Source organism: Formica exsecta, unplaced genomic scaffold, assembly GCF_003651465.1.
Source record: "Formica exsecta isolate Colony F162 unplaced genomic scaffold, ASM365146v1 scaffold72, whole genome shotgun sequence".
NCBI classification, from domain to species: domain Eukaryota; kingdom Metazoa; phylum Arthropoda; class Insecta; order Hymenoptera; family Formicidae; genus Formica; species Formica exsecta.
Window position 1 is genome coordinate 340,826 of NW_021853485.1, and position 23,870 is coordinate 364,695.

At 34.9% G+C, this 23,870-nt stretch overlaps 2 protein-coding genes across 2 annotated transcripts in view; both read right to left on the reverse strand.

Moving 5' to 3' along the window:
* LOC115243671 overlaps positions 1-4,463 on the reverse strand; it is a 7,583-nt gene extending 3,120 nt beyond the window's left edge. The window contains exons 1-3 of the mRNA XM_029820832.1: positions 4,253-4,463; positions 4,112-4,140; positions 3,821-4,024 (exon numbers count right to left, since the gene is read on the reverse strand). Coding sequence (XP_029676692.1) covers positions 3,821-4,024; positions 4,112-4,140; positions 4,253-4,434 — 415 coding nt within the window. The 5' untranslated portion in view covers positions 4,435-4,463. The remainder of the gene's footprint in view (positions 1-3,820; positions 4,025-4,111; positions 4,141-4,252) is intronic.
* LOC115243590 overlaps positions 1-23,870 on the reverse strand; it is a 273,190-nt gene that overhangs the window by 117,525 nt on the left and 131,795 nt on the right. The gene's annotated exons all lie outside the window — the stretch shown is intronic.

Here is a 23,870-nt window from a genome sequence, read left to right on the forward strand (position 1 = left end):
AAGAAGCGGTATATATTTCTACGAGCTATAATATACTTGAAAAGAAATTAGTTATATATTATTTTGTTCTTCTTGATATATTCTTTCTTTTTCTTTTTCTTTTTCACTTTCTCTTTGTCTTTTAGCATTTATTATGAAGAATCGAATACTCTTTACTCTTCTTATTTCTTACACTAAAAATATATTTGCGCGATTATATTGCTTGCAGATATTTGTTAAAATACATATTTTAAAAAAATTATTTTTCTACGTATAATATGTATAAGTTAAAAAACTTATAAAATGACTTCTTATAAAAAAGTATTTATATAAATTTGTAAAGTAACACGAAGTTATTCAAAAGAAAAAGAGAGAGAGAGAATGGATGCTTTATTTCATGAAAGTGATTTTTAGCTCTTTAAACGAGGAAATTCTACAGATAATATTAATGTCATGCACAGTTCTCAGATAAAATATAGAAATGTTGTTAAACATTGAGAGATTCGTAAAGTTTTCCGTGTAAATCTATTTCCTACGTTGAGTGTCGAGGTCGAGTCAGATACTTTAGCAAGTAGGAGTCTCCTGGGATTTACCAAAGCGCGGGGTCACATCTAGGGTTGCCAGGTGGGTTACGTCGTAGGTACGAGTAGCTGTATGTTAATGCTAATTTATTCAGAGAGTGCCGATCCCCTCGATCCGCAGGCGAACGTTAAACGAACTCGTAAAATCGGCTTGACTTTATGTGCGTTATAGCACGCGTTACGACTGACACACGTATCGAATCTCTCTCAGTTTCGAGTCAGGAGATGCAAATTTCCGACGACACCCTTCTCGCGTCGACCTCGTAAGTCAAAAACAAATCGTTATGCGATGTGGCAGTCCCGTCGCACACCCTCGCGGTAAACCGCGCTTCACCAAGCGGATCTCTTTTCTGATCTCTCGTTTCGCGAGAATATGATTTTCATTTTGCGCCGAATACAATTTGAGAGATTTATTTTCACGCCTGCCGTGTGATTTCGACAGGATGGAGCAGAAATGATTCTATTTTCGTTCTTAGGAGCGCGGAGCGCCTGTAGCCGAAATTGTCGATTCAATATCTAGCTCGCTCTCTCTTCCTCTCTTTTTCTATCAATTTAATTATTTCTCTCTTTTACTCTTGAAACTGCAATTTTTCTGCTATTTTATACCAATAAAATTTTATAATAAATTCCGTATAATCGTAAAATATGGGAGCAAAAGTAAACAAATTTTTCGAATATCAAAATTAAATCGCGTACTAAAAAAAAAAAAAATTTTTAACGAATAAATTTTTAACAAATAAATATATATAAATCAAGTAAAATATTAAACTATATTACTCCATTATTTTTTGTATTGAGTGGAGAAAATGCTATCGAGGTAGAGAGAGAGAACTTAGCAAGTTCTTAATTCTTCAATAGTTAAGCTTCTTTTTAATTTAAGTCTCGAATTAAAGATTCGTAGAAAACATGGCGATGCTTTGCCGCAACAATACGAAACTTTGCGTGCAATTAAAATCCTGTTTGGATGCTATCGACCGAAGTACATAGGTCGTCTTCGTAGTAGACCAATCGATATTCGTTAAAGCCGACAATCGGAATCACCAACAACCACCGCGACGATACCATGTTAAAATACAGTCTCTCTTAAGAAGAGAGTTGTGTGACAAAGGGATGCGCGAAACGAAGATTGACGTATTGACATAGGAAGAACGGGAAGATAAGAACGAGAGAGAGAAAGAGAGAGAGAGAGAGAGAGATAAATAAGAACCGAGTCGGGTGAAACAGCTCGTCGTTCAAACTGCATGCTGTGTTTCCTGAGACAACGAGGAGAGAGGTACGGGAGGATTGTCACCGGAGTGCGAACCGATGAAGTTGAGGCGACGGTGATGATACCGACAAGGAAAGAGAGAGAGAGAGAGAGGAAGAGAGCGAGAAAGAGATAAAGAGAGAGCTTCAAGAGGGGAGTTTGTTCTTCAACGGGCGCCGGCTGCATTTCAAGCAGGACTAACTCCTTGCCCCTCGAGGTCTCTTGCTGGAGTATTAAGTCGATGGCAAGTCTCGCCATCGTGACTTTTCCTCTCGTCTCTCTTCTCTCACTCTCTCCATCATTATCACCTTTCTTATATTTTTTACGCATTATACGTGTAAACGTTCGATCTGCCTTTTCAACAGCGTTGATGTTATTGTCAATCATATATTCGGTATCTAGTAATTTTCAAAGATCCTCGTCAGAAAGTAATGGCCAAACCAATAAAGCTTCGATGAGTCGCAAAAGGTGAGAAGACATCGTTCCCGTTCGCCGGAGATGAAGAAAAGCGTAGCGCAATAATGGCAAGGCCATTATTGCGCTACCGTATAACTAAATCGACAACTAATACGATTTTTATCGTATATCGTATAGTGATATGAAAATTCAAAAAGATAATGGCTACAGAAAGCAGTCTCAAGACGAAACTGCAATTAAAACGAATGACGACGATTTACGGAGTATTATTTCATATTACGCGATCCATCAATTTAATCTTTATTTTTCTTGCTTTAATACTTGTGTTTTAATGCAAAAATATATTATACATCGTTGTTTCTTTCTATTACCAAGAAAATGATAAAGCTATGTTTCTTTTAATGATGTAAACAAAATTGTTGAGAGATGTGACGTCGTTTTATTAAACCAATTAAACAAATTGCATAATAACGTATAATTTTTAATTAAAATATAAATATTGCTAAAATACAAATATGGAAATAAAATTAATTGACTTGCGACTCGTCTACTTCGTAAGTGCAACTTTAAATACCTGTCATTACATAAGAGTAAGTATGTACGCGAATGAATATAATACAGTATAAATCAAAAGTTGTACACGTGCGGTAAGTTGAAAATTTAATAACCAGCACTTTAAAACCGATCCTTTCTTAGCCAAAATTTAATTAAAAATTAGTAACAATTCTAATTAAAATTTTCAATATTAAATATATATTTAAATTTCAACAAAAAATTAGATTAAACTGAAATTAATAATTGACAAACAAAAATCTCCCAACTAAAAATTATTTTATCCTTAACTAATCAGCTAGAAATTCTTTTATTCCATTACATATAACTGAATTAAAATCAGATTCCAAATAATATTTTCACTGAGAGAAAACCAATTCATACATGCACAATATTCATTAAAAGTATCTACATATAATTGAAAGAAGTGCATAATTATTAAATACTATAATTTTGAATAACATTCAATTTTCATAATGAGAATAATAATATTTACATTTCTTTGATGTAATTAAATCGCGTTTATTTCTCCCTTCATAAATTAATATTTTATACTCATTGGCTTTGTTATTTATCTGTTTATCTGTTTTTATATTTAATATGTTTTATAATTACCAAACAGCGAATGCATCAAGTCAAACGCTATTGAGCTCAAATAATTTAACTTAATTCGACAAAGTGTTGCAAAGTAGAGGTAAAACGATATCGTTACGAGAATATAAGTTTGTATGAAATGGTGTATAACAATATTTCTATGTAACTTGTAATATTAAAATCTTTATAAAATTCGTCAAAATTTTGTCGCAATTTTGTTCGTCTGTCATAGAACGCGTACAAGGTATAGAACATTTTAGTGTATAATGAAGTAAATTCGCTGAATTTGCGAAATTATGTCTAATCAGCAAAATGATCGCGCCAAAGGAATGGCGGAAATAGTAATTTTCGTCAACATTGTATTCGAGAGATTTTGTTACGTCAAGAATGAGTTTATCCTAAATTTTCAACGTGATATTTTTAAGATACGTAGGTACAGATTATACTGTACTTGCATTTTCTCTTGCATAATATTCATAAGCTCGTCGCGTACGAATCCTTTTTGCATTCCCCCGAAACATAAACACGATGGCAAGATTATTTTCGTCACCATTTAATCGCATTAGTATACTTTTGACGCAGCACGTCCGACAAATTAAATTCCACCAATATCGTAATAAATTCAATCCCGGATCTAGATAGAGACCAACTTTCACTGAAAAATCACTATTTTATTTTTCGTTTGTTGTTTTCCCTTCTTCGTTTTTCTCTTCTCGTCTGTTCCTATACTTTGCATTCTCACCCTCTCTGATAGTAGTCGGGGAATGGCATCTAAAGGGAAAAATAGATAACTCCGCTGTACACTTATCAATATCCGTCACAATTTCTCCGGAACTTTCTTTGTACATAAAAAAAAAAAATCACTATCGCATATTCGACTTACGATATGCGCGCAAGAGGAGAAGTGTCACGGAACTGTGATACCCGCAAGGGATCGTCCAACGATTGAGAAACGAGAACAAAATTCCGACAACGAGCACCGAGCGGATTCGCACAGTCGCGAGGATGCGATCGCGACGAGTATGTAGAGATTTTCCCGCCAGTGCGCGCGAAGACTACGACCATTTCCGGTTTTCTTCGGTGAGAAGCGAGACGGGACTGAGTGTCTCGCGGCCACCCCGTTCGGAGGGTTGCCACCCCCGGCAATGGGGCTGTGGCCCATCGCGCCTGCGTTACGCTCCTGCGCGCGTATAACCACCCTCATGTCTCTCTTTCTCTCGTGCCGTGGCTGGGGCTGTTTCTTCTTTGTTCAATGGCCCGCATTTTTCCATCGCGTTCGCATAGCGAGCGGAGTTCCTTGACATTCCGAGACGCGTGGCTTACCCCTAAGTAGCCGCCATTAAGAGATTCCAAATCACGGATAATTAGCAACAATTGGCAAGATAACGCTGTATTAAGTGTTGACCTATTGATTTTTCGGTGATTTTAAGGAGAAGGGGTTCCATAAATCTCATCGAGGTAATAACGAAGGAAAAAATGTAGACTTTAAAGTAGAATAAATATCTTGGAATGTCGAAAAGACTCGAGAAATCTTAATAGTTTGTTAAAAATACGTTATAAAGTCACAAGCTGTTAAATATATATAGTCAAATATTTGACAGCAAATTAATATTCCTTGTGCTCCGTCTTGCATTGCTGTCTCTCGTATAGGTTCATACCCACGCGACATGCATTCTCAGCATCGAGTTAGTATAACGGGGTTGACCTATACGGCGCAGCGGATCTGTCACGAGAGAGCGATTAACATAACAAACGCATAATAATAGTCCGTCGTCTGCATACCCCTCTCTCTCTCTCTCTCTCTCTCTCTCTCTCTCTCTCTCTCTCTCTCATTGTCAGTCTCTCTACTCTACTCCATTCTGTCTCAAATCGCTCGACTTGTAATAGACGCGCACACGCATCAAAACACTGCAAACGTTGCTTTTGTTTAGCTTCCATTTCCTTCTGCATTGTTTGAGTCTTCATTACAAATTATTGAAACGGTAATTTTCTCGCGGAACATCCATGTTTTTGATATTCGCGTCCATTACAATACAACAACCAAAGTGATTAATTAGTAACGATTAATTACGCGGCTGAAAGAACAAATAAATAGGTGATACAAACGAAAAAAAAAAGAAAAAAAGAACAAAACAAGAATAGAGACTGTAAGATACAAAAATATAAGATTTTTATGTCTATATATTTGCAATTAATTCTCTGATATAAGCATATACTTATAGAATAACGAAGTAATTGTTAGTTCTCATCTATGATCGATAAAATATGTCAACAGTAAATACGTATCACAAGTTATATATATATACATATTAAATTTAACTCAAAGCAAATTTAATTTCATGATCAGAGCCGTAAATACAAAATATTGAAATATGATAACATGTGTAATATCAAATATTTATCAAATTTATATCAAAAGAGAAAATACTGTTGGCCGAAATGTATTGGTATATCAGTAATATTGTCGAATTAGTTACGAATTATATATTGTTAGATTACGTTAATTTATACGGCGATGTGTCAATCGGACACTTAGCTAATTCCTGGATGGTGGACGCGACGTTGCGGCGACAAAAATTCGCGAAAAGATTGTATAGGGGAAAATTGTGTGCGGAAGTTCGCTCTTACGCGGTGGAAAATTGCGATAAAGCTACGTGAAAACCGAGGATGAACATTTTGCCTCACCGACACCGGTGATTCGTCGACGCTCGTTGGCGAGACCGGGATAATTGGCCGGTGATCCGAGGTCGCGATATCCGCGGTTATTAACCCCGAGCTAATGCGATTTTGTAACCATACGAGGGAACCAATCATATGACGCCCGTTCCCTTGACATGCCTTGTCGGAAAGCCATAATCAAGTTCATAATCAACATAAGAAAAAATTGCACGAAGAAAATCGATCGGACGGTCATAAAATCACATCTACGTATATAATTATGTACACACATTGCTTTTTATAATTTATATCTTATTATCTATTTTGCCGAGATTTACGATAAAACACGTGAGGAATATTTATATAAACGTAATGTAAAATTATCTTTCTCATCAGATTTTTTTTATTTGTTATACAATACGAACGTTGCATATCCACAATATAGCAAGACATGTTTCAAGAGAAATGATTCCAAGTGCCTTTTATATGAATTAATATTTTCAGAGAACTAATTATTAGCTCGTGCGATAAAATTGATTATATTGATTTTGAGAAAGAAAAAGATATTTAATTAAATAACTTCTGTATTTATTTATTTTTTAAATTGATCACTAATAAATAAAACTCGTACTACTGATATTTGATATTTAATTTAGTATTTATTTATATCTAATTTTAATGAAATATTAAGGTTTTTAATATTACTTTTTGCAAATAACTAATATAATCTAACATGGCACATCGTTAAGATTTACATATTATTATGCAATAAATTGTTATCGATTCGATCACATATAGAACCGTTTTATTTCTTTTATATAAATCGTATAAATAATTTCTCGTGCATGCATCCATATGTATAATGTGATTATAGGATAATTATTACTGTAATCATTACCTACTTATGCAGCAAGAGAGATGTAGTTATTGCTAATGTCTCCTGGAAAGTGGCAAAATTAAGGGTAGTAAAGGCAATGCACGAGGCTCGCCGATTTGGGGAGAAGGATTCTAATGTTTCCACCACACGAGGGACCAATGTAACCAATTCCGCGACTCGTGTCGACGAGTGGTGACCGAAATTTGACTGCAAAAGCGAGCGGCTAGCTAATATCGTTGCTCTGGAAATTGCTAAACTACAGTTATATAAGTGGCGATGTCGACATTGCCCGTTGCAATGAATTAGAAGTTGCACTGCGAATTTCGATGGATGTGCCTGCGTGCATATACGTGTTATACTCTTCGTTCGCGACGCATTTTCTCCTTGACATAAAATTACGGAATAAAACTGTAACAAAATACGATCTTGAGTCATTATCAATATGCATTAATAATTATTTACTATTTCTGATATATCTTCAGATAAACAGAATAAATCTTTATATTCTTTATATTCGCTCCAATTATTAATGAAAATAAATATATATGTATCGTAATACTATGTCCAACATCGGAAGACTTTAGACATTTCACAAAATATATCTTGAGATCGTATAAGTGGCCTTTCTAAACGTCTCTCTTCGTTTTTCCAGTCTATCCTTTAGAGATCGAGCCTTGCATTCCAAATTGCCTTCTCGCCTATAAGTTGCATCGGATCGCAACAGTAAGTTCGACTGCATATGTAATAAATCGTACAATAAGCACTTTCACAAATAAGAGTAAAACTTGTGGAGGATTGTTGCGGTCATTATAATCCCATTTCACGTTGCGCACGTTAACTACCAATGAAGTAATTCGGCAGATTTGATTAACGCACCAGAATTATATTAACATAGATAAGAAATACATATAACCATGAAAAATAATTATTATTTATTATGTTTATATATGATTAATAATTATTATAGATTATGATAATTATGATAATTAATATAATAAAAAGAGAAATATTAATATTAATATAAATAAACACACGCGCGAGAGAAAAGAAAAAGTTGTTTTTAAGTGCGTTAAAAGAAAAATTTTAACACGTGAGTAAAATTTATAATCATATACATTCTTCTGAAAAGAGCTCGTTGCTTTCTTGCAAATTTTCTTATAGTTTGTGATGCAATCTCGACTTTTCCGTCTTCACATCGAAACAGAACACTTACGCTATGGCACGCTCTGTTGTAAACTAAATTTTGCTGAGAGAGAAATATGCGGCAATTTCCTCTGTTTAGATTTAATTTTCAACTTGAATACGAGCCAAGAAATCATGACTTTAAGTCCACATCGTACCAAAACGGAAACATAAAAATTAGGACGTGATTATAATGTATGTTATAACAATGTATTATAGCGTGTCTGAAAAAAAATCATCAGTAATTTATGTAATGTATGATTTTTAATAGATATAACGAAGTGTATGTACCATCGAATGTGTTTCAATGTCATGTGTTTATATTCTTTAAAATACACAATATAAATTATAAAACATAAGACCTGAAGGAAAATTTCCTCTAAAATTTATCAGAGATTTCAAATTTATAATTAGAATATATTTAAAAATGCATAAATATATGCATAACTATATGCAATATTTATAGATGAATATTTCCGTCGCAATCAAAAAAATATGAGTGCGTAAGAACTATTACGCTATATGAATCAATATTCGTGCGCGCACAATAAATACTTTTTAAAATAATTTTGATAAAGTTGATCAAACGGATAAATGAGGACAGCGGCGTCGGCGACTCTCGTTGCCGCGTTTTCCGGATCCATACCTTGTGAAGCGATAACGTACAAGGACGTAAAACCTTTAACGATACGAAAGTGATAAAGTATAAACCTAGAAAACTTGTCGATGCTCAGAACAGCAAACTGTAATTAACTTAACTGCAATCTTTTTCGAGATTTTAAACTCCGCTCTTTTCATTTAAAGTACGTCATAAATATAAAGACAATAAATTTCAATATAATTAAAGATTATTTTAGTTATCATATATGTATAATATCCGCATATTGATTTATATTTTTGCGCTGATATAATTGTTTGATAGAAAAGTTAATTTTATACATGCAATTTCTGAAATTTGTTAATTATATAAAACATGCAAAAAATAATAACAACTTTCTAATATAAAATTAGTTTCATCATTTGATCTGATGCTAAAAAAATTTACAGTTGTTTATAAAGAATTTCTATTCGTGCGAAATATATTTATACAATCTTCCTCAAATGCTCAATTTAAAGAATAATCTCATATCTCGAGAACAATCTTTTTCATGCTGTTATATAAAATTCTGTGATAAATATTATTCAGAATAAAGATATTAAAATATTAATGGAAAAGAAATTCTTTGAGCAAGCAGAGTTAGTAAAAATAAAAGTACACATAGGCTTTCGATCTCAAAAGTATCGTCAGCGAAAACAATCTAGTCAAACGCGAGGAGCTAGCGACGTGAAAGCAGAAATCCTTTAATCCCAAAGGAACGCCATTCCCTGTGGGACAGTTTGTCAACCTATGACGAGACAATCTTCGGGCAACGTATGCGCCACACAGCCTTTGACCTGTCACAACTATACTCGGAAATATCATAAGGGTTTCGCCGCGTCGGACACGCTGGTGAAATGAGAAATACGTCAGCCGCAATTTGCACCGCAGTTTAATGCGCGTAAGCGATTTAATTGTGCGGCAAATGTAACGTACGCTAGAAAGATAACGCGAAAATTGATGTATTTTTCTCTCTTCACATCCGTGACGTACAAATCGATAAAGCAAATCTGAAAATGATGTATCGAGAGAGATGTTGAGAGATAAAAGTTGTATAAATAAAAATTATTTTATGCATCATCAGCTACACATGAAAGCTTTTACAACATAAAAGTATTTTAATCTGTAAAATATATCGATAATATCAGTAACCAAACCGACAATTTAAGTTTGCAAGATAATAATAAGCAAGTATCAAAAATATAACCTGTTATAATTGAACAATTCCTTCAGTTATTGCAGTGAAATTATGTTTGGACTACATAAATATTTCATATTGTGGACATTGTGTTACCAATTTACTTCTTTTTCTCTTGCTTCGTTAATATACGGGCATACACGTAATATACAATCGAATAAGTATCAACAAGACCAATATCTGTTTCTTTGTTTTTTTTAATTAAATCATAATTGAACATGCCGTAGCTTGGTTTTCAGATTGAATAGTCTTTTAATAGGAGGGATTTTTCTGCAGGCAGCGCAGCGAATATTTTGCTTTTATATTTGAGGAGCGACATTTCTTTCGCGTGTTCAGTGTTGCGATATTCATCTCGATCGAGATGCATCAATGACTCCCATACACCTCGATTCGTTTTCGTTTCATAAATCCGTAGATTTGTTCCACGAAGGACATAGGTATATATTATCACTGTGCACACAGGTACGGCACGCGGTACGTCTATAGGATAGTGGATAAATTATGAGTCCCATAGCGAACCGTAGATCCCATGGACGCAGACGTACTGCGATCATTATCTATGAATTTATGGCAGCAGTCACCGCGAAGCCACCCTTTTCGGAGAACGATGTATTAAAAGAACTCGTACATGACATTCATGAAGTCTATTTAGCTTTTGTATTGGATGATTGCATAAGTTCGTGCCCGATTTTCATAGATGGCATTAAGTTGTACAAAAACAACTGTTGATTGAGAAGAGATTCCTGAGTTTTTGAGACAACGCTGTTTTGATTTTCTTAACTTTTTTCATGTCTGATTATATATATTTTTGTTTTTCCTTAAATCGCTGATATTATGTTTGTTTATATTATAAATTATTCCAAGCTTTCATATATATATTTATAGGATGTATTAAGAATTTTATATAGTTTATAAACTAATTATTAGTTTTCCTTTAGAAATAAATTGTATACCTGATTTTATACGGTATAAATATATTAGAAATATATTTATAAAGAAATTGATAAACCTCTGCTTTTTATAATCCAAAGAATTAATTGTTTACAAAATTAAGTGTCTTCATTAGTGCCTATTGTAAGAATAACATTGTAACAAAATGAAAAGTTGGAAAAAACTTAATAAGAATCAAAGATTTCATATTGCAAAATATATATCACTTTACTTGCAATAATAAATATCGTACAAAACATTATTTTTTGTCTTCTAAACTAAAATAAAGTATATCGATTACTTTTTAAATAGAATAAATGAGGTTTTGAACGCATTTTCTCTATTACAAATATGTTATTATTATAAGCACTGTTCGTAAAATTGGTAGTGTAGTCATGTGCTGACCGGCAAAAGAATTCTTTTTCTTTTTTATACTGTACCTTTGTAATACTACCGGAGGTGGAAGGTCACGGTAAGTAAAGGTCGGAAGTGTACGGTGAGCTAGCCAGGAGAATAAGAAAGCAAACATTTGGTTCGCGACGAGAATTCACAATGGCATTCGTTGCTCTTGCGACCGCAACATTACGTCGCACCGCATATTGTAATCCGGAGCAAAACTGCGTTCGCTCCGCAGAATTAAAGCATATCAGCCGTATGGTTTAATACAATCAGAAATTTCGCATTACTATATTTCCGATGTTATCGAAATATTATATTTTTACGGAAAGACGTTTATACGTTGACGGAAGTGTGAAATTATGTTTACATATCGGAAGGTTTGGATAAAAACGAATGATTGAAATCTTGTACTTTTAGATGTGTAACTTTATATACGCATATAAATGACTGTTAAAGCTAAAGCATATTATTTTCGAAAAACAGGTAAACATCATTCCTATCAAAATTCAAATTTTTTTTACCTTGATTTGCTTTCTCAAAAGCAAATGTCGTAAGGAGAGGACTAACATCTTTACCGATGACAATTCTTTATATTTATTTATTTATATTATTCTTCTTTTCTCCCTTTTAATAGCAATATAAATTTCTTTATAAATAATATGAGTATATTAAATCCCGGAACTTTAAATTACAATTTAAATGTTTTTATGTTACAGACTAGATTTTGGAATCACATTTAATGTCAAATTCGCTCATCATATTTAACCTTATGAATGAATGCATTTTCCAGCAACGAGATGCTCATCGACCTCATTATATAATTTATGCTGTGTTTAATTGCGCAATTTATTTGACCAGGCAAACAGTTGCATCTGTATGTGTGGCTTATCCTATATCTAATTTATTTAACAAAGTATCAGTTTACATATTTACATTATTAAGCAATGCAATTTTGCACGCATCTGTCATATATTTTCTCATTCATAATATTTAAAAATATTGGCAGATAAATTTTTATTTTTGACTATTGCTGATTTTTGACAAGTAACGCGCAAGCTTTAATATTATATATATACGATAGAAGAAGAAATCTTTTAATTACCCTTTCTTTTTATGATAGAAATCGATTGTCCGTTGGAGATAGATATATGGAAAAAATGTCAAAAGTAAACAAAGCAGATAGAAAGAATTTCTCTATTTTCACTAATTCTTAATTTTCCTAGCATTTAATAGTATTAATCAGCTTTAAATTTGAAATCAATAAACTCTTGTTTCTTTCCATTTTGTACATAGATTGGATTTCTAAATCTTACTTGAGATAATCAAAAGATAATATTTAAGATATATTGCGAAATAGGATATCGGAAGATTTTTACATGTTTAAATTTTAATATTAATATAATTAATAACTCAATTTAACAGAAAAAAGTGAGAGAAAGAGAGAGAGAGAGAGAGAGAGAGAGAGAGAGAAAGCTTAAAGTATTTTTTTAACAGATTAAAAAAATAAATAATTATATAGAAGAAATCAAACAAAATAAACAAGAGTACAATGGAACAAGTAAATTCCAAGATTGCACAAGTCCGAATGTAATTTAAAACAGTTTAAATAATAATGTAATTTAAAACAGTTCAAATAATGATTAATTTATTTTACGGTTGATGGGTAATATATTTACATATGATTTGCGGTTATAAATTACACTAATAAAATTAATATTTATAAATTCTCAACCCCTATTGATCATAGAATAAAATAGGATTGTAAATTGCAAATCGCTAAAATTAATTGATATCGATTAATGAAGTATAGTAGCTTTTCGTTCATAATTAGAGATATAACAATCAAATACTTTACCAAGCAAATTTACGAGAATTGAAACATTGAAACAATTAACAGAAGGAGAAAGATAGAAACCGAAAATCGTCGAGCCAAACGAGGAATAGTATTGAGAAGAGTGAAAATTGCACGTAGCTGGCAAGTCTTCGCTTGGGGGCGAAAAGGTGGCGTGATTGGTTCAACGACCTGCACATCCGTCGCTTTCGAACTTGGTCCACCATTAAATATGGCAACGGACGGTCCGGACGACTAATGTGATTGCTGGCAGACTGTTACCGGACGTTAAAAGCATCGTGTCGTAAACTCTACGCTCTGCTTGCGAAGAAGAGAAAGAGAGAGAGAGTCATGTAATCGAGCATGACCGGTTGGTTGCACGGTTATCGTACTTTCTTCATCATATAACCGCAAATTTGTTCGGAATAAATATCGAATAGAACGAAGAATATTCAGTGTAAATGTACACTCTTCAAACGTTGGAAAATGAGCTGTTTCAGAAATTTTTAATCGCGTTTATGCAAGTCTGAAAGCCCTAGAGAGAAAATGTAGTTTGGACTGTATTAAACTTTTTAAAACTGATACAAACTAAGGTACAATGAACATCAGTACCTATATTTTCTATTATGTTAAATATTCAATTAATTATATATAGTAATAATTTCAAATAAAACTTACTTTAATATTTGTGAAGTTAACTTTATTACAAAAATATGAACCGTAAACAATTTTGATGAATTAAACTTCGCCAAGGTAGTTGTAGATAAAGAAAAAAAAATAAAATTTTTTAATAATTTCCTTTAAATTCTGTTTTTTATTATAATATAAACTTTTTATGATAGAAATCGATTGTCCGTTGGAGATAGATATATGGAAAAAATGTCAAAAGTAAACAAAGCAGATAGAAAGAATTTCTCTATTTTCACTAATTCTTAATTTTCCTAGCATTTAATAGTATTAATCAGCTTTAAATTTGAAATCAATAAACTCTTGTTTCTTTCCATTTTGTACATAGATTGGATTTCTAAATCTTACTTGAGATAATCAAAAGATAATATTTAAGATATATTGCGAAATAGGATATCGGAAGATTTTTACATGTTTAAATTTTAATATTAATATAATTAATAACTCAATTTAACAGAAAAAAGTGAGAGAAAGAGAGAGAGAGAGAGAGAGAGAGAGAGAGAGAAAGCTTAAAGTATTTTTTTAACAGATTAAAAAAATAAATAATTATATAGAAGAAATCAAACAAAATAAACAAGAGTACAATGGAACAAGTAAATTCCAAGATTGCACAAGTCCGAATGTAATTTAAAACAGTTTAAATAATAATGTAATTTAAAACAGTTCAAATAATGATTAATTTATTTTACGGTTGATGGGTAATATATTTACATATGATTTGCGGTTATAAATTACACTAATAAAATTAATATTTATAAATTCTCAACCCCTATTGATCATAGAATAAAATAGGATTGTAAATTGCAAATCGCTAAAATTAATTGATATCGATTAATGAAGTATAGTAGCTTTTCGTTCATAATTAGAGATATAACAATCAAATACTTTACCAAGCAAATTTACGAGAATTGAAACATTGAAACAATTAACAGAAGGAGAAAGATAGAAACCGAAAATCGTCGAGCCAAACGAGGAATAGTATTGAGAAGAGTGAAAATTGCACGTAGCTGGCAAGTCTTCGCTTGGGGGCGAAAAGGTGGCGTGATTGGTTCAACGACCTGCACATCCGTCGCTTTCGAACTTGGTCCACCATTAAATATGGCAACGGACGGTCCGGACGACTAATGTGATTGCTGGCAGACTGTTACCGGACGTTAAAAGCATCGTGTCGTAAACTCTACGCTCTGCTTGCGAAGAAGAGAAAGAGAGAGAGAGTCATGTAATCGAGCATGACCGGTTGGTTGCACGGTTATCGTACTTTCTTCATCATATAACCGCAAATTTGTTCGGAATAAATATCGAATAGAACGAAGAATATTCAGTGTAAATGTACACTCTTCAAACGTTGGAAAATGAGCTGTTTCAGAAATTTTTAATCGCGTTTATGCAAGTCTGAAAGCCCTAGAGAGAAAATGTAGTTTGGACTGTATTAAACTTTTTAAAACTGATACAAACTAAGGTACAATGAACATCAGTACCTATATTTTCTATTATGTTAAATATTCAATTAATTATATATAGTAATAATTTCAAATAAAACTTACTTTAATATTTGTGAAGTTAACTTTATTACAAAAATATGAACCGTAAACAATTTTGATGAATTAAACTTCGCCAAGGTAGTTGTAGATAAAGAAAAAAAAATAAAATTTTTTAATAATTTCCTTTAAATTCTGTTTTTTATTATAATATAAATTTAATATAAAGTTTTATTATTTACATATTTAATGTTAAAAATTCAATCGAATTCAACTTCTATTAAAAAAAGATCGTCTTCAAATTCATGAAAAAACATTGAAATATGATAAAAAATTTGCAAAGCATTCTCTTTCCAGTTTTCCTTACAAATAATTGTAATCATAGATATATAAGCTTCTTGTAAGTAATAAAATGTATCAAAATCCAATAGTATGGAAACAGCAAAATCCAATGATTATCAATATATAGTTTCTTATTAAAAATGTGCAAAGGCTTAAGAGTTGATATTGAAATATTTGTGAAGTAATATAGCAAAATGAATAGCCAACTAAAATTAATTTATTTATGGCACAACGAAATCGGAATGTAGTAAGGTGAGCGATCTCCCACGCAATGTATGTTATATGCTTTTCAATGGAAGCTACGCTCGATGGATATTAACCGAAGGTTCTATATCGCAGGTTGTTTCGGAATTTCAGAAGGTTGCTCGAATCAACCATCGCTCTTTGAACGTGTAATTCGTGGTTGAGTCCTGGTTGGATACACGCCGCGGAATTTCCAAAGCGAATTCTCGTACAGCTTCAAGAAATCATAGTACAGTTGATGCAAGAAAGCTATTTGCAGTCAGAATAAGTCCTTATTGGCCCTATAGCGTCTTGAAAATATCTCAATAACAATATAAAAAAAAACAACAGAATAAAAAATTATATTGATTTTTTTTTAATACTCTTGACAAAAGCTTGATATGTTCTACGATCGTTTATCGACAATACACATTTAACAATAATTGCGCTACAAACTCACTTCCGAAATCACCAGTCCCTGGTGTATCCGGATGTTTCCTCCTGATGCCGATGGATAACTTATGGAAGCGCGAGTTAATTCGATTACCACAGCACAGCCATCGGAGGAAACTCTGTCGATCGATCTTTGTCTCGCCTAGAGAATTCTTCCAGAGTGGGATTTTCGACATTGACGTCGTGCCTCATCGGTCGTAAATTTGTCGCACAACCGAACCTTTGCGTAATTAAAGAGGCATATAAATGTAATGGATAAATGTAAAAGCTGTTTGGTGAAAAATCGAAATATCATCAGACTTAACGTGATGCGTTAAAAATACATTTTTGCGATCATATATGTAAACTGTCGATATATTATCGATATAACTGCCGACAACGATACTGTGGATATGATAAGACTTCGAGACAACGTAACTGTCCTTTCAAACAAAGTATCGACATTAGTATATCGGAAATAGATACGATTGAAGATACATATGCCGTTAAACGTGTTGCCGGATATATGCAATCAATAAACTCGTTAAAGATTATTTTCATCATAATCCAAGTCGTAAAAATAAGATTCTAGAGATTCGTATGATCGTAATATCGTTTATGCTTGATATTGTCATTATCTAAAGCCGCGACCGTCTCAAAGAAAGTCGCTCTAAAATAGCGTCCCTTAGTTGAACAACTTCTGGAGCGCGCGTGCCGAAGACGAAGATCGTAAAAGACTTTTACGTACCTCTTGAAATGATGGGGCGTAATCTGCGACGAGTTTTCTCGTGACTCCGATTTATATTATGCTGAAAAACTATCACGATCCTTGCGATTGTACACATCGAGAGAATACGAGAGAGAAACATTTTACAACAAACGAGTATTTTTCATTGTAAAATTATAAAATTCTTATCTATATGTCATACTCTTCGAATCACGATTTTATAAAGATAAGAATTATAAATATCACAATGTATAATTTGTTGTATTGTATTGCATATTATAATATTATAAATATAAAAATTGCAGAGCAAATTGTTCTCTTGACGAGTAAAGCCAGCAAATAATCATTTATTCAAATCGTCAGTTGTGACAGAGCGGTCCAGAAAATATTTTACATATTGTTTCTCGCGTGATAAACTAACGAAACATTAATTATTCGAATTATGACGTGAACGATTAAATAAATGATATAATGACGACGTTCTATGATGGCAAAGTAAATTTTGCGAAACGGTAAATGATTTATATTCAAACCCCATTGAAAGTTTAAATCTGGTGTAATTAAATATAATTGTATAAGAGGATAAATGCGTTCTGTCTTAAATGACGGGATAGCAAATCTGTTGTAGGACTGGGAGCGAGCTGGTCGACCTTTGTTTCATGCCGCTAATGATTTCGCCCATTAGGTAACGTTACTTAGCGAAACGGCGCGCAATCGAGCTTAATTAATTGCATTTGCCGCCTTCGATTATCCTGATCGTGTGCAACGCTACTCCTCATGTCACTCCAATGTCATCAGTCGATAGTTGAGAATATTGAGAAATTGTTAAAGATTGCTATCTGAAAGTAGTTGCACAATAATCGACCAAAAGAATTTTCACTAAACTTTCAATAAACACATCTAAAAAATTATAAAATTTTTTTTTGGCTCAATATCGAATTGTCAGAATTCAGCGCAACGAAACGTTCATTCGTGTCACGATCCGTATCGACAAACTTGTTCCGATAAAATTTCGACAAACGTTTCAATGAAGAGTGGCAACAGGCGACAGGCTTTAATTGCCTTGAGGTTCTTTCGTCTGTAAAGAAATATACCAAACGTCTGAAACTGATCCTACCGGTTTAACACGATCGATCCTAGTCGGAAAAGTCGGAAGTTCAAGTAGGATCGTTAAATCCCCGACTTCATCGACGTCTTAACCGCCCTCGAAGATGGAAGAGATAGTGGCCATTCACTGGGCCGAATTAACTCTTCGCGCAGACTGTTTCGATGGCGGTAGACGTCGGCAAAGGAAGCCCTCATTCGGGACGACATTTTCCATTAAACTTTTCCCGCGTTCGTCACCTCGTCATCGTAACTTTTAGCCGACTTTGCTAGCTCATTTTAATCTTTTAAACCAACCGCGTATTTGATGGGAATCACGGAAGCCCGCAAAACTGCGCGATGACGATACCACTCCCGTACGAAGAAAAGAGCTTTTATTTCATTTTAAAGATTTTTTATATGAATTATACACGGCAAACGATAAAAATTTAATGAGAAAAAATATGCTATTCATCGTGGCAATGCGCAAGGTCCACGGTTCGTTTTATTATACTCCACAGCAAAGTTCATAAAATATGATGTGTATAATTAAAAAAATTGATTTTAGACGATAATTTACTCAAGATAAAGCTGAGCATTGCTGCATTAAATTATACGAAAGGTCACGGCAAAAATCGTTTCAATCGATGATCTAATTATCGGAAATGAGTTGGGATTCGCCCGATTGCAATCTTCGTAAAAAGAATCCATTCCGATAAATAAGTATTGTCATTAGGCTAAATTGTTCGCGCCCAAAGAAGGTAGAAACATAAAAATGATGTAATTAATCGCGAAAATCCTCGGAATGCCCAAAATCGTTGGCAACAATCCCGTTGAGAAAATCGTCTTATATACTATCTACTATCACAGAGAGACAAGATGACAAAAAATATGAAGCTATATAAGACGTGGGATTTTCTTGTTATTTAGAATTACAATAATACTCGAGATGAAAGAAAAATAACATAAAAATATATGAAGCGGCTCAGATAAAATTTTAGGGAACGGTGCAGATGAAACTAGGGATTGGATATGACAAGACAGCATGCGTAAGCCCTTTGACAAAGGGCCGCGAAAATCACCTTACTGTCTTTGTGTGACAAGGGATGGTAAGAGGCAGGAGGAAGAATGGAGCAGCGCAGGATCGTTAACGTTGAGATAGGACAGGTCTGCGTTTTCCCTGGCCACGTCCTTCGGTCCTCGTCCTCTGCTTTGTCCTTCTTCCCGGTTCTACGAGATCGTACAAGAGAGAATGCTAGGATCCAGAAACCGGAGGGAAGATAGAAGAAGACCAACAAGAACAGACCCGTGATTTAGAGCACGACTGCACTGCGCATCTTACGAAAGGAGAACGGCACATGGGAGGAGAATGGTCGAAAAAGAGGGAGAGGAGAGAATCTACGAAAGAAAGAGAAAGATGGATGAATGCGGGAGACTATATGAGGGAAGGATGAAAAAGGAGAAATATCAAGGAGAACCGCGTTGCGTTTTCTTTTCAAATAAGGAGAGGGGGGGGGGTCTGTAAGAAGAAAACGAGGAAGAGACGAGTCAATTGAAAAGAAAGAAGATCATTGTGAAGGAAAGAACGTACATCGAGAAAATATAAAAAAAGGAAGATGTGTGCGAAGTTCTGTCCTTTCCTTAGGAAAGTGTGACATTAAAGTCGCCATACAAGATACGCTCTTTTTCTCAAGACAGTGAGGAGAAGCATTAGGAAGACAGCGAAAGACTCTGCGAACTCTGCGAACGTAAGAGCATACTGCACTTTTGTGCTGTCTGTATTTCTTTGCTTTTTCCTTGTCTTTGCTGTCTGTATTTTGTTGCTTTTTCCTTGTCCACATAAAAAAATCACAGTGTTCACAGCTTCCTAAGACTTTTACGATAGAAAAAGAAATTTGTTGATTGTTTAAAAAGAAAGGTATCGGATATACTATAGAATTAGAATTAAATTAAAGCTTTTAATACAAGTCTAATTTAAATGGCTATATTTCTCACTTGGAAATTCTAAACAACTAAGGGAAAAAATGCAATAAATTTCCAAAAAGCTTTCAAGGGAAACCTCATTCGACAATTCTTTTTAAGTTGCTAAAAATTTGATGAGGAAAATTTGATACGTGAAAACTCGGATTCGCGAATTTCGTGCTAAAACACAATTTTGTTGTTTTTTAATTATTAAAATTGTTAAATTTAATTGTTTAATTTAATTATTAAAATTGTTTTATCAAATATAAATTTCAATATACATTAGTCTGTAAATTCTCAAAGATTTATAAGAAATATAAAATTTCTTGAATTTATTATCCTGCAGATTATTCATTGCATATAACAAACAAACAAAAAATTCTCGGAGATTACATCTCGTTATTCTTTTCGTCAATGTTCGAGCAGGAAACCAGATACAGAATGTCGGCTTAAAATCTATGTCAGTGGTTAAAAGACTTCAATTACCAGCCGGAATCCTGAACTCGAAAGGACGAGCGAGTACGAGCGAGGGAGTTTGACTAAACTATTCGCTTTCGTAACTGTTAAATTACTGAATTTTACGTCTTTCACGTGGCATATTTCGAGTCACTCTTTTCGCTTTGCTCACCCTTTTGTTCCATTGCTCCTTTTGTCCTCTTTTGTCGATTTTATATTTTGCTGCTTTGATAGGCCGTTCTGTGATGCGAAAAAGTTTTCGTAAAATAGGAAGGACCAAATCTGCCATTCGTATTTTATATCTGTATTTTTCCAGAAATTGTCAAATTAATAGCTATTACGATATACATAATGCTTCTCCCGATTTCTTTCAGGAATATGTACGTGTATAAGCAAGATATGGCAATGAAAAGCGTCAAGTCTTACATGTTACGTATGGAATTTATAATATTCAACTTCAAAAAACACGTGTATGTATATATATGTAAATTAGACATATGTACGCGTAAATATCTCAAAGTAATGTGAGATATATACTCGCGTAAATTTAAGCATACGATATTTCGGGAACACAGCTAGCAGAGCAGAAACGTAATTCCGAGAGTGCAAATGTAGGCCGTACGATATATCTGCGTCAGGTAGACCAATGTCCTGCTCCACCCATCATGAATCAACTGCTGTATTGCGGCTACTTTGAATTGTCCCGGCTTGGCAATACGTCCGATTACGGATCTTGCTATCGATTTTTACTAAATTTCCCTACGCTGCACAACAAGAATGATATCAATGCGATCAATAACTATATAAATTTTCGTAGATACCTTTCGTATAATATTCTCAACGAAAGCCATTGGAGATTTTAACCGTTATACCAACTACGCGAATTTTATCCCATAAAAAGAAAATGAAAAATTTGGTTTTTGTAAAGTTTTTAATTAAAGTCCGATTGTCATTCTCATGAGCTGCGAGCCAGTTTTCTCCGAGCAAGGTTGCAATTACGTCGCATCGCAAAGTACCGGATATTGCTCGCGTCGGTCCGTCGAGAAGACCTTCCGTTTTTTCGTGCAAGCTTTTTGCGAGACGGACTTATGGTCGAGTCCTGTCACGTACGACAAGTTTATTTAGCTGTATGAAAGAAACACCGCGAAATACGAGGGAGCGCGAAAATACTCTACCGACTATACTTGACGCGCTTCGCTCCCCGAAGCTTATTGCACTGACCGAGAACTGCCGAGCGAAACAATTAAGGGGTACGCGATCGGGATATCGCCAGCGATACAATCTCATCGAAGAGTTGGCTCCGAGTCCTCAACGTTTCCGATTAATCAAAGAATTGACGAACAAAGGCGAGATTGCCAACGGGCCCCAGAGTTTCCAATCAAACGGGATCGATGGTATGGGATCAAGAAGGCTGCCTTGGTTGGCTTGTCACGTTCGCGCCATTGAGATTTATTAGCGCCGACAAACGTGGTGGACCATCGGTGATAATAGCTCATTATAATGGAGTCAACGGCGCGACTGAACAAGCATGCATCCGAGAACAAACATATTTTAGGACGCTTAAATAAGCTCATTATTTTCGACTGTTTTATTTATCTGGAAAATTATGTGTAAAAATAATAGGAATCAATATATTCTGGTAGATGGAATAAAAAAGACAAACTTAAGATTCAGAAGCGAGGAAAATACAATCTCATATCGTATGAAATAACAAGAATCGAAGAAAGTTAAGATTAACAGCTTCAAATGAGACATTGCTAATTTTCTTTTTGCACCCGTCTATCTCGAACTTGACGCTCATCGATCTCTCGCGCCGGCCGCATTTCTATCAGTTCAATCCTGTCTGCTCGCCACGAAAAAGTTTGCCGAGCTTAAAGGGAAAAAGAAACGGACGACGCGAGACGACGGGACGGCCGGAGAGGAACCCAACCGACGGTGAGCCAACCCCGGCAAAAAGAGACGACACAGAAAATTTCGATGGTAACCAGCGGGAAGGATGGCGCGCGCAAGGGGGTTGCAAGGGAATCGCTGGTGGGAAATGTAGAAAAGTGGAACGCCTCACGTCGACGAGAGCGCGGCTCCGTGTGCATGCCAGCCAGAAATATACTATCGACCAGGCGTGCGGATATGCGGGGGTTGTGCGCGTACGCCGCGAAGTAACGCGCGTGCATGCACGCAAATGGACGGGCGGGTGCGACCGCAAAACTTTCACAATTTTGACCGCGATCGATAAGGTTTGCCCTGATATATTATTCACGGCACGAAGAAAAAGACAGAGAGAGAGAGAGAGAGTTCTCGCGGGAACACGAAGGCGCCTCGTCGCGACGCGTCGCGTTGATACCTCTCCCCCTTCGCTTCGCACTTCTCAGGAATTCAATTCCATCCGTTATATACCGACGACATGATCGTCCTGGCGTGCCATGTACACAGGTCGAACGAAAGACTGATCGATGGAAAGTTTCGGGATGCAAGAGGTGGGAACTCGAGAGAATTTCGGGTGTCGCAATTTAAGTTACGTCCCAACAGGGGTGCAAGGGTGAAAAATCCGACGCGGTCGTAGCCGCGATCGATCGTTCCGAGCGCTTCGTCGGGAGAAAATGCCCCGTTTTGCGATGCAAGTTGGAGACATTTTGAATTTTAAATTGTCCTCCGGATCGTGAACTGATCCGCGGTAGGGGAATGAAATCGACGGCCGGTGCAGTGGCACTTTCATAATCATTTTATAGACCTTTTAATATTAAAAGTGGCTTTAACTTATATTGCTACCGAGGCCACTTAACTGTGGCTCAAGTTACGACAAATTTCGAAGTTTATCTACATCGCACGACGTTGCGTCAAGTTTCTCGAATAATTAAATAGCCAAAAAATTTCTCACCGCAACTTTTCGTAAGAATATTTTTTCGAAACACTTTTCTATTTTTTTGTCTCGTATACTATCAATCCCAATTTTTAAATGCTGTAAAAATCATATTAAACAAGTAGGATTGTTAAGTTTACATCGCTTGTGCGAGAGCGTCAGAGTATGATGAGATCTCTTTAATGGGTGTCACCATGAGTTTCCCGCTACAAATCGATCAGAATAATTCCAATCGACGCTCCAACTCGCAGTTAGCGAATTGCGGCAAGGCATGGGATGATTCATGACGGGTAATTTCACAGTCACGTAGCGGCCGCGACGTCACGGAACATCGTAATTCAAAATTATAAGCGAATGGATCGCCTGAATCTGGGACGAGTTCGCGATAGATTAGATCGACCGAAAGCAGATCACGTGGGGGATCGCCTCCAGAGACAGTCTTCGCGACCTAGCCACGTTTAATCACTCAAGTTTCCTAATTAGTAGCGCCCTTGAGTATATGGTGCCTCTGCATGCCATTCACTTTACATCGAGATGTTTGGA